This window comes from Centruroides sculpturatus, unplaced genomic scaffold (assembly GCF_000671375.1).
Source record: "Centruroides sculpturatus isolate CEXI.00-Female unplaced genomic scaffold, Cexi_2.0 scaffold20, whole genome shotgun sequence".
Classification (NCBI taxonomy): Eukaryota; Metazoa; Arthropoda; class Arachnida; order Scorpiones; family Buthidae; genus Centruroides; species Centruroides sculpturatus.
The window spans coordinates 189,209-201,752 of NW_019384333.1; the positions used below are offsets into that span (position 1 = coordinate 189,209).

The 12,544-nt window shown below is 25.4% G+C and overlaps 1 protein-coding gene across 1 annotated transcript in view; it reads left to right on the forward strand.

Annotated features, from left to right (window-relative positions):
* The window catches only part of LOC111631164 (low-density lipoprotein receptor-related protein 1B-like), a 37,780-nt gene that overhangs the window by 21,049 nt on the left and 4,187 nt on the right, over positions 1-12,544 (forward strand). Inside the window, exons 11-16 of the mRNA XM_023375367.1 lie at positions 527-679; positions 5,614-5,754; positions 7,684-7,800; positions 8,174-8,308; positions 10,987-11,106; positions 12,283-12,405. Of these exons, the coding sequence (XP_023231135.1) occupies positions 527-679; positions 5,614-5,754; positions 7,684-7,800; positions 8,174-8,308; positions 10,987-11,106; positions 12,283-12,405 (789 nt within the window). The remainder of the gene's footprint in view (positions 1-526; positions 680-5,613; positions 5,755-7,683; positions 7,801-8,173; positions 8,309-10,986; positions 11,107-12,282; positions 12,406-12,544) is intronic.

Consider the following 12,544-nt stretch of genomic DNA (forward strand, 5'->3'; position numbering starts at 1 on the left):
TTTGAGAATGTAAGAATAATAAAATCATAAACAATAAAAAAATTAATGATATGAGTATTGTTATCTCTATATATCTAACTTATAGTAAAATTTGCAACATTTCTATATTGTTTGAATTCTATTATATTATAATTTATCCATTCTATTATAATTTTCACAGCACACAACACTATGCTCAAACGTAAATCTACAAACTGACGCTGCTTGCACAGCTGTTTCGTGAAGATCTCTACTAACTCCATGTAATGGGAGAACTCTCTATTATGTCTACGAATTGCATCACACTCTCAGTTCGGTTTTTTTTTTTGGGTTTCCCCTCGTACATAATATCTGAATATATTTTTATTTAATACTTAAAAACAAATACTTTAACCCAGATATAATGGTTGATTATTATTTTCTAGAATTGAGTTCTTTCATTGAGCCCTTGAGCTAGAATTCATAACTTATTAAAATTTCTCTGAATTTATGACATTTTTTACAGTATTTGAATTGTAGCCTTTATAATTGTAATTAAATTTTACAGCTCGACCTGATTGCTCTCTACATCCTCTTGTAAAAGATCCAAAACAAACATTAATTAATTGTTTATATACTACTGCATGCATTCACCCTGCTTGGAGATGTGATGGCCAAAATGATTGTTGGGATAATTCAGATGAAGAAAATTGTGGAACAAGCAAGTATTTTTTTCTAGTATTTTTATTTATTGTTAAGCTGTAAATATAAAAATGAGTGAATTTTAAATGGAAATTATTTAAATTTATATAACTTTAAATCAGTTTATAATACTAAAACAATATTATATTCAAAAATTAATACATTTTCTTTATATGACATATATATATATATATAGTAAATAACATTAAAGATAAAATAAGTGTGGATATGCTATAGCAGGGCTTCTTAAACTTTGTTTATTCACGACCCCATTTATGATTGTGATTTTTTCGCGACCCAAAAAAATATAAAATAAAGATATATACAAATTTGCAAAAACAATAATGGTGTACTACCACAGTTCACTCTTGTGTTACAATGGNACTTTTTAAATTTCATTAAATTGAATTGAATTACTATTAAGCTAAATAAATTAATTTTCTATGACAATTTATAACAAGGTTATCATTTAAGTTTTGAATTAAGAAATATTCAAGTAAAACTATCAATCTATCAATTTTATTGATTTATGATTATCTCATCTATATTTAACTCAAATTATTTTATTCTGAATAAAATAATTGATTAAAATATTTTGTTGCTACATCATTAATTTGAATAATGGTAAATAATTAAATTTTTAAATTTTTGTCTGAATACTAAATGAATATTAAATATGCTTAAACATAAACAGATACTAATTATAAAGTACAAATGATAACTAAATTTTAAGTTTAAATTGTAATTGAAAAAAATCAAAACATCTTTAATTTTTTTTCATAATATTAATTGAGAAACTTTAATGAAATATTGAATGTGGACTGTCAATTCATTATTTTGTTTTTGTTATATACAAATAGTAAATTTTAAAAAGTTGTTGGAGTGAAGATCTAGACCTAAACTAAGGGGGGAAAAAGCATCAAAAATTAAAAAGATAACTCACAATCGATATCAATGAAAAATAAAATTTTTTATTAAAAATAAGTAGAATACATAATTAGAGATTTAAGATATGATTTTTGAAATTAGGAAAATTTTTTGAAAATTAATATAAATTAGTATATTAAAGCATTTTAAGAATAATTTTCAAACTATTTTTTAAAATATAAAAATATATCTTAAAAAAGTTTTTATACAATTCTAATATAATATTTTAATAGATACTATTTATTACATACACTGCTTTTAAAATTTTTATAATTTAAGTTTAATGACTCCATATTGATAAATGAAATAAGCAGACAGATTTTTTTTTTTTTTTAATTTCAAACACATTTAGCTCTATATACAAACTTAATGCTAAATAATCTCTTTTTGGGCAATATTCTGACAAATATCTCCAGAGTAATACAGTCAAACCTCAGGTTTCAAATGCCTTATGTTTCAAACAATTTGGTTTACAAACAAAATTTTGAATCCCATATTTGCTCGGTTGCCATATGATAACTTGGTTGCCGAACAAGCTCGACAAGGGACGGCCACAGAATTGAGAGAAACAGATGGTCATCTCCTTACCTTATACTTCTCATGTTAAAGAAAGTCAACAGGACTACCGATTCAGAAATTATTGATGCCAAGATTACCTTATGTCATTGGACATTGCAACATGAACCATTGATGACATTATCCAAATTAAATTTCAATGTACATGTGGGTAAGATACTACTACTGCTTTTTGGTACATGTTGCAATTGAATATAAATCAAACTAATTAATAAAAATCATGTTAATTGAATGTCATTTACGTAATATAAATGACATTTTAGTACATTTGAAACCGTGTCTGTAATTGTTGTGCAAACTTGAACACCAACTATATAGTGTATTCACTATATAGTTGGTGTTCAAGTTTGCACAACAATTACAGGCACGGTTTCAAATGTACACAATTAACTATATAGTGTATTCACTATATAGTAGTGTATGAGGAATACACTATAGTTGGTGTTCGAATTGCGCATAAATGACATTCACAAATCTATGTTTAAAGGTGCTTAACTCAAATTAAATAACAAAAATTTATCAATTTAATATTATGTATTATAATACAGTAGAGCATTGATTATCTAAAACAATTTGGAACTGGGGTTGTTTGGATAATTGATTTTTTTGGATAACTGATCATTTACAAAAAAATATATTAAACACAAAACTGTACTGTCTATAATTTGTATCACACGTCTTACAAATACATACCTTACATAATGTAATACATTAAACTAGGCCTACAGTTCAGTTTGGCAGGGAGGGGAAGAGTGCTGCAATGCCACAGCCCTAGAGGAAATTTGAATTTGCCGATTGGAACGCTTTTGGTTAACCGATGTTTTGGTTGATCAGTATTTGGATAATCAGTGCACTACTGTATTATTATTTAATTTAATATTTATTAATACCAGATAGCCAGTTAATTAAAATTTTGTTTTTACACTGAAACTGAAATTAAAATTTAAATCAAAGCAATTGTAACATAATATTAATATATATTCTATTACATATAAAATATTATATTGCATTTGTATGTATTTTTATGCAGCTAAAGAGGTAACAAAAAAAGACTTTGTTTTGGGGAAGTTGGGAATGGATTAATTCATTTTATATTGTTTCTTATGGAGAAAATTTGTTTTGGTTTGAGAACAAATCTGTGTTTGAACTACTTTTAGGAATGAATTAAGTTAGAAATCTGAGGTTTGTCTGTATCACTAACAAAATCTTAGTAGTAATACTTTTTTATTTAATAATTATACTTAAGAAAAATCTTGTGATTTTTGTTTAAAATTTATTAATTATTAATAATATATTTCTGAAAACATTTTAATCTCAAGTTATACAAATCAAGTATGCAAGACAATATCTGAGTAATTAGAAATTTTGTGTTGCTAACAATCATCTGAAAACTTTTTGTATCAGTATAATGCATTTTTCTGTAGAGTATTACATATGTTACTTGCTGTTTTGTTTTTTCCCCCAATAAAGAATTCATTGTATTTCATATAATTTTGAAATTCATAAAAATATATTTTTTATAGATTTTTTAATATAAGTTTATGGAATGTTTTATATATTCATATTAAAAATATTTGAAATTGTTGTCATTTGTTGACTATAAAAATTTAACAAATATTTATAATTAATTACATTTTTAAGCTTATGGGTGTCACGATGATCAGTTTAAATGTGGAAATGGTGACTGTATACCTTCAATATGGCAATGTGATGGTCATCCAGACTGTCCTGATCATACAGATGAATCCAAAATTTGTAGTAAGTTATCACCATAATTTATATTATTTTTATTTTAAATAAATATTAAGTTGTTCAAATACCAAAATCTATTTAATCATCATACTATTTAAACTAATTGTAAAATATTTGAAATGTCTTATTTAAGGATTTTAGAAATTTATATGATTTAATTAGATTATAATAATTGCAATATTTTATTAATTTGTAATATTTTAATCTACATTTACTATTCAAGAATTTTAGTTTGATACATTTTAAAATATTTTAAAATTTCATAACTATTTAATTATATTATTTTCAATATTTACTATTTTTAAATTTTAGTAAATAAATATTTGAAATTCATAAAATTTGTTTTAAAAATAAAATTAAAATCATTATATGCTTATAGTTACTAGACCATGTAGAGAAAATGAGTTTCGCTGTAATTCTACTGGTCAATGTATACCTCAAACATGGGTATGTGATGGAGAAAATGATTGTGGTGATCAAGAAGCATCTGATGAACATCCTGCACATGGATGTCGTAAGTATATAAGAAATTTAGCTCATTAATTAAATCAGAAAGTTTCAAAAAAAGAAAAAAGTAAGACAAAAGTAGCATTTTTTTTGTACATAATTATTAATCTTCAGTATTTAGTCATGATTGAGGGCTAAAATTGATTTACTTGACGCTTGTGTTAACTTTACAAAACAATATTATATGATTTAACAATAATCATATAAAAGAAATAGTAATCAACTAAAATTAGAACTAAAAAAATTTTTGAATATTTATTACAGGTCAGCCACCAACTTTTGGCATTAATGGTTTTGATAGATTAAGGTCACATAATAATAATTCAACAACACATTCTACACTACTAATTACATGTTTCCTATATTTATAAAGTACTGTGGTATAGTAGAAACTTAAATTATGTATGTATTAAATGCAGACTGGTGTTTACATTTGATATCATTGACATTTGCATGTTTTTTTAGAAGCCATAGCTAGATTAAATGTAAATAAAATGAGCTAAAAATTACAATAAAGAAATAAATGCAATAAAGACAGATTTTTAAAGACAGTCAATTTTTTTTTTTGTTACATTTATTTATACATGGTACGAAGTATCAAGGAAGTTTATGATTACATTGAAAAAAGGAGATTACCAACTGCAATATAGAAAATTAAATGACTTTCTACATATAATGAATGACCTTCTAGCGAGCAATTTTGGCATAATGGGAATTTTAAGAGTCCTCTCAAAATTCTGTACAGATTAAAAGGGGCTCTAGAAAATCAGTGATGAACTTACATTTTCAACAGTACCAATTTACTGCTTTAATTGGATCTTTTCATAAACTTGAACATTTTTTCTAATGCTTTGAATGTATCAATAATCATCAGGAGATGAACTTAATTAAACGTTTTCCAAACAATATTATACATTTGAAGTTTTATCAGAACAATTATTCTTGGAATTTATGATTATATTTGAACACATCGATAAATTAACAATATAATTAATTTTTAATTTTTGGTAAATAGTAATTCATTTTGATTCCTGTTTTTTAAAATATATTTATCAATGCTTTAAATGTCTAAAAAAGGAAATTAATGAAAAATTTACCAAAAAATTTATTATTACAAATTTCTATTTCANCTATTAATAATTTTTTCATGAATAACAATGAAATGTTTTTAAAAGAATAGTCTATTTTCAGAAGCACCTGCATTATCTTGTCCTTCAAATTCATTCAAATGTGATGGTGGTCTTTGCATTCCTAAAATATGGCAATGTGATAGAGATGATGACTGTGAAGATGGAAAGAATGGAACTGTTAGTTCTGATGAAAGAAACTGTGGTAATTATAAAAATTCTTTAAATGTATATATATATAAGTTTTTATATAATTGCTTTCAGATATGAACTAAATTAATTTCACAGTGATGTGAATATAAAAAGAAAAAATTGCATCTAAAATAGTACAGTAGAAGCCATTCTTCCGATTAAGCCTTAATCCTCTCCCTCTCCCCCCGCGGGGGAATTTTGAAAAATCCTGTCTTAGTGTGCGTTTCCATGATGTACCCTAATTGTCTACCAAATTTCACCTCTTTATGTTCAGCGGTTTGCTCTGGGCGATGATGAATCAGTCAGTGAGTCATTCAGTCAGTCAGGACAAGCAATTTTATATATTTAGATTTTGAAATNTTTTCAGTTGATCGACATTTAGATAATCAATGCTCTACTGTATTATAATACATAATATTAAATTGATAAATTTTTGTTATTTAATTTGAGTTAAGCACCTTTAAACATAGATTTGTGAATGTCATTTATGCGCAATTCGAACACCAACTATAGTGTATTCCTCATACACTACTATATAGTGAATACACTATATAGTTAATTGTGTACATTTGAAACCGTGCCTGTAATTGTTGTGCAAACTTGAACACCAACTATATAGTGTATTCACTATATAGTTGGTGTTCAAGTTTGCACAACAATTACAGGCACGGTTTCAAATGTACACAATTAACTATATAGTGTATTCACTATATAGTAGTGTATGAGGAATACACTATAGTTGGTGTTCGAATTGCGCATAAATGACATTCACAAATCTATGTTTAAAGGTGCTTAACTCAAATTAAATAACAAAAATTTATCAATTTAATATTATGTATTATAATACAGTAGAGCATTGATTATCTAAAACAATTTGGAACTGGGGTTGTTTGGATAATTGATTTTTTTGGATAACTGATCATTTACAAAAAAATATATTAAACACAAAACTGTACTGTCTATAATTTGTATCACACGTCTTACAAATACATACCTTACATAATGTAATACATTAAACTAGGCCTACAGTTCAGTTTGGCAGGGAGGGGAAGAGTGCTGCAATGCCACAGCCCTAGAGGAAATTTGAATTTGCCGATTGGAACACTTTTGGTTAACCGATGTTTTGGTTGATCAGTATTTGGATAATCAGTGCACTACTGTATTATTATTTAATTTAATATTTATTAATACCAGATAGCCAGTTAATTAAAATTTTGTTTTTACACTGAAACTGAAATTAAAATTTAAATCAAAGCAATTGTAACATAATATTAATATATATTCTATTACATATAAAATATTATATTGCATTTGTATGTATTTTTATGCAGCTAAAGAGGTAACAAAAAAAGACTTTGTTTTGGGGAAGTTGGGAATGGATTAATTCATTTTATATTGTTTCTTATGGAGAAAATTTGTTTTGGTTTGAGAACAAATCTGTGTTTGAACTACTTTTAGGAATGAATTAAGTTAGAAATCTGAGGTTTGTCTGTATCACTAACAAAATCTTAGTAGTAATACTTTTTTATTTAATAATTATACTTAAGAAAAATCTTGTGATTTTTGTTTAAAATTTATTAATTATTAATAATATATTTCTGAAAACATTTTAACCTCAAGTTATACAAATCAAGTATGCAAGGCAATATCTGAGTAATTAGAAATTTTGTGTTGCTAACAATCATCTGAAAACTTTTTGTATCAGTATAATGCATTTTTCCGTAGAGTATTACATATGTTACTTGCTGTTTTGTTTTTTCCCCCAATAAAGAATTCATTGTATTTCATATAATTTTGAAATTCATAAAAATATATTTTTTATAGATTTTTTAATATAAGTTTATGGAATGTTTTATATATTCATATTAAAAATATTTGAAATTGTTGTCATTTGTTGACTATAAAAATTTAACAAATATTTATAATTAATTACATTTTTAAGCTTATGGGTGTCACGATGATCAGTTTAAATGTGGAAATGGTGACTGTATACCTTCAATATGGCAATGTGATGGTCATCCAGACTGTCCTGATCATACAGATGAATCCAAAATTTGTAGTAAGTTATCACCATAATTTATATTATTTTTATTTTAAATAAATATTAAGTTGTTCAAATACCAAAATCTATTTAATCATCATACTATTTAAACTAATTGTAAAATATTTGAAATGTCTTATTTAAGGATTTTAGAAATTTATATGATTTAATTAGATTATAATAATTGCAATATTTTATTAATTTGTAATATTTTAATCTACATTTACTATTCAAGAATTTTAGTTTGATACATTTTAAAATATTTTAAAATTTCATAACTATTTAATTATATTATTTTCAATATTTACTATTTTTAAATTTTAGTAAATAAATATTTGAAATTCATAAAATTTGTTTTAAAAATAAAATTAAAATCATTATATGCTTATAGTTACTAGACCATGTAGAGAAAATGAGTTTCGCTGTAATTCTACTGGTCAATGTATACCTCAAACATGGGTATGTGATGGAGAAAATGATTGTGGTGATCAAGAAGCATCTGATGAACATCCTGCACATGGATGTCGTAAGTATATAAGAAATTTAGCTCATTAATTAAATCAGAAAGTTTCAAAAAAAGAAAAAAGTAAGACAAAAGTAGCATTTTTTTTGTACATAATTATTAATCTTCAGTATTTAGTCATGATTGAGGGCTAAAATTGATTTACTTGACGCTTGTGTTAACTTTACAAAACAATATTATATGATTTAACAATAATCATATAAAAGAAATAGTAATCAACTAAAATTAGAACTAAAAAAATTTTTGAATATTTATTACAGGTCAGCCACCAACTTTTGGCATTAATGGTTTTGATAGATTAAGGTCACATAATAATAATTCAACAACACATTCTACACTACTAATTACATGTTTCCTATATTTATAAAGTACTGTGGTATAGTAGAAACTTAAATTATGTATGTATTAAATGCAGACTGGTGTTTACATTTGATATCATTGACATTTGCATGTTTTTTTAGAAGCCATAGCTAGATTAAATGTAAATAAAATGAGCTAAAAATTACAATAAAGAAATAAATGCAATAAAGACAGATTTTTAAAGACAGTCAATTTTTTTTTTGTTACATTTATTTATACATGGTACGAAGTATCAAGGAAGTTTATGATTACATTGAAAAAGGAGATTACCAACTGCAATATAGAAAATTAAATGACTTTCTACATATAATGAATGACCTTCTAGCGAGCAATTTTGGCATAATGGGAATTTTAAGAGTCCTCTCAAAATTCTGTACAGATTAAAAGGGGCTCTAGAAAATCAGTGATGAACTTACATTTTCAACAGTACCAATTTACTGCTTTAATTGGATCTTTTCATAAACTTGAACATTTTTTCTAATGCTTTGAATGTATCAATAATCATCAGGAGATGAACTTAATTAAACGTTTTCCAAACAATATTATACATTTGAAGTTTTATCAGAACAATTATTCTTGGAATTTATGATTATATTTGAACACATCGATAAATTAACAATATAATTAATTTTTAATTTTTGGTAAATAGTAATTCATTTTGATTCCTGTTTTTTAAAATATATTTATCAATGCTTTAAATGTCTAAAAAAGGAAATTAATGAAAAATTTACCAAAAAATTTATTATTACAAATTTCTATTTCAAAAGAAATTATTCAACTTAATGTATTATTTACATAAATTTAACTTAAATTAAACGACCTCTCACTACACCGGGATATAGTTAATTACATATTCTGAACCAATTAGTGTGTAGATGATGAAAACAAACAAAAATGAATGGTTTTGAACGCCTTCTGAGTCCATCAGGTTTTTTAATGTTTCCTTGATGGATCTTCATTTTGGAATAAAATTCAAACTAGAGTTTGAATATAAGTTTAAAAAAACCTGATGAAGAACTCAGGAAGAGTTCAAAAACATTTATTTTTGTTTGTTTTTGTCATCTACACATCTTAATTGGTTCAGAATACGTGATTAACTTAAACAAAAATCAAAAGTATCCAAAATTTATTTATTTTTATTCTGATTGAAAAGCATTGGTATAAAACTAAACATAGAGGACATTATTTACTTGATGATTTACATCTTTACTCTATCACTTCAGATGAATCAATGTACATAAATTAGATGCTATAGTAAAATGAGACTATAATATTAATATTTGTTCTAAATTCTTTAAGGATGGTTTATAGTTTAACAGCAAGATTTTTCAATATGGCTAGCCTTGACTGGAATTGACAAATCAGAATAATACTTTATTTTGAAACTGCTTGGTCAGTGTCGGAATCATACTTCAAAAAGAGCAATGAAAAACAAAACAAAAAAAATAATTCAATATAAGAAATTTTATGAAAAATAGATTATTTTAATAATAGGACTTCCTATTGAGATGCAATTAATAATATAGTAATAAATTTTATGGCAATATTATTCTTATACTAGCTTTTTATTAGATATAGTCATTGCAAAGGGTGTCATAAATGCAAAAGTTTAAATACATATAGACAACCAATCCTGAATTATTCTAATTATCAAATTATAAGTCCAGATTAACTATTGAGCTTAAACATGGATAATTTATTTTATAGTTATTTGGAGTAAAGATTGCAAATTATATGGTATCTATGAATTTAATTAGTCAAGTTTTAGTTGAAATAGTTAAATCTTGTCTTATTCTAGAAGATTTTTGTATTTATTAAATGATAAATATTTAACATCTTTCACTGTTTTTATGAAAAAATTTTAAATGCCACAATGATTTTTCTACAGTATACTGCTCAAGTAATTTCTTTTATATACAGCATCATTTTAGTACTTGCATCTCAATGGGAACATTTGGATGTTAAAATATTTTATTTATCTTTTATACTTATTCTTAATTGTAATATATTTTATCTTAAATTATTTTTCAAACAACTCTATATAACTATATCTTTTAAAGATCCATGAAAATGAGTTTGGTTTATTCTGTTATCCAATTTGTTGTTAAAGTATGTTTGAAACTTCCACAATAAAATTATAAATTTGTTATGACTTTTATAAATGTCATACATATAAATTACAATCTATCTCAAAATTATTTTTGAAGACAAATTAAAATTTATTATTGACATTATCTTTTAAATACTCAAACATGTAATAAGTATTTTTTTAATTTTAACTTTTTTAAAAATAAATTGCATACTTGTTTTTAATATTTCAGCTGTAAGCATGTGCAAACCCAATGAATTTCAGTGCCTCAACTTTGTGTGCATTATAGAAAGCTTCTATTGTGATGGTGATAATGATTGTGGAGATAATTCAGATGAACCTGAATATTGTGGTAAGATCATTTATTTATTAAATAAAAAAATAAATACAAAATATTATTAATTTTATATCTTAGTTAAATTAAAGCATCAGTTCATATATTTATTTATGGGTTTTAAAATCTTAACAAATGATATCATCAAAATGACAATATTCTTACAAATATTAGGGGCAGTCAAATGAAAATGAGACAGACTATATAACAAGTGTGGCATGAAAGTTGGTAATGCAGGTAGGTGTATATATAGAAGTGCCCTCTATTAGGAATCAGGAAGGAACAGCATAAACGTTCACTGCTGTGCCATTTGTCTGTTAGATGTGCTCAAAGTGAGGTCAGTGAGTCGTGTGTGCGTCCACCATCACTATGGAGGTCCGCTGCTCATTGACTTTCTGGAACACGGCGCCACAATTAACACACAGCGGTACATAGAAACTTTTCAAAAATTGAAGTGTGCCATCAAATCCAAACACCCAGGAATGTTGACAGACAGCATCATTCTGTTGCAGGATAATGCCCACCCACGTGCTACCAAGATTGTTTTGACTAAACTGCAGAAGTTTTGCTGGGAACTTCTGCAGTGTACACACAGTCCATACAGTCCCGATTTCTCCCCATACGATTTTCATATTTTTGGAGCCCCAAAGAAAGACATTTGTGGCCGTCAATTTGCTTCCGATGAAAAGGTGCATGCCTGGATACAATCATGGTTCTGTAGGCAACTGCAAACATTTTTCTATGAAGGCATTGACCATCTTGTCTCACAGTGGGATAAATATATTAACAGTTATGGCAATTACTTTTGAAATAATAGACAGTTTACTTACTTTTTTCCCATCTGTCTCGTTTTCATTTGACTACCCCTAATAAATGATGAAAATGTAAATAAATTTTTATCATTTTCAAATAGAATGAAGAATATTTTAATTTTTGACTTCAAGAAAATTAAATTTCTTTTAAACTTTGTAACAGAATGAGATTTATAGATTGATATTGGAACGTAATGAAATATTGTAGCTTATTAAATATTGTCCATAATATTTTAATAAACCATTTTAATTATATGAAAAAATAAAAACTTGATTAATATTAATGAAATGTTGGTTAGTTGGTTGTTTCATTTGAATTAACTTTATCATTTCTAATTCTTGTAGTTTTTATCTCTTTAACATAGATAATGTATATTTACAGAACAACGTTCTTGCAAAGATGATCATTTTAAATGTAAAAGCAAGAGATGCATTCCAAAAATGTGGCTATGTAATGGAATTAATGATTGTGGTGATAATTCAGATGAGGATAATAGTGCTTGTGGTAAGAATATTTTTAATACATAAATTTTAAAAAATTTCTTACATATTCATTAAATTTTGAGATTTTGTCACTGATTATGAGAATAGAAAGAAGAAACAGTTAAAACTTTATCTAATATTTTGATCAGCATACTTTTTCC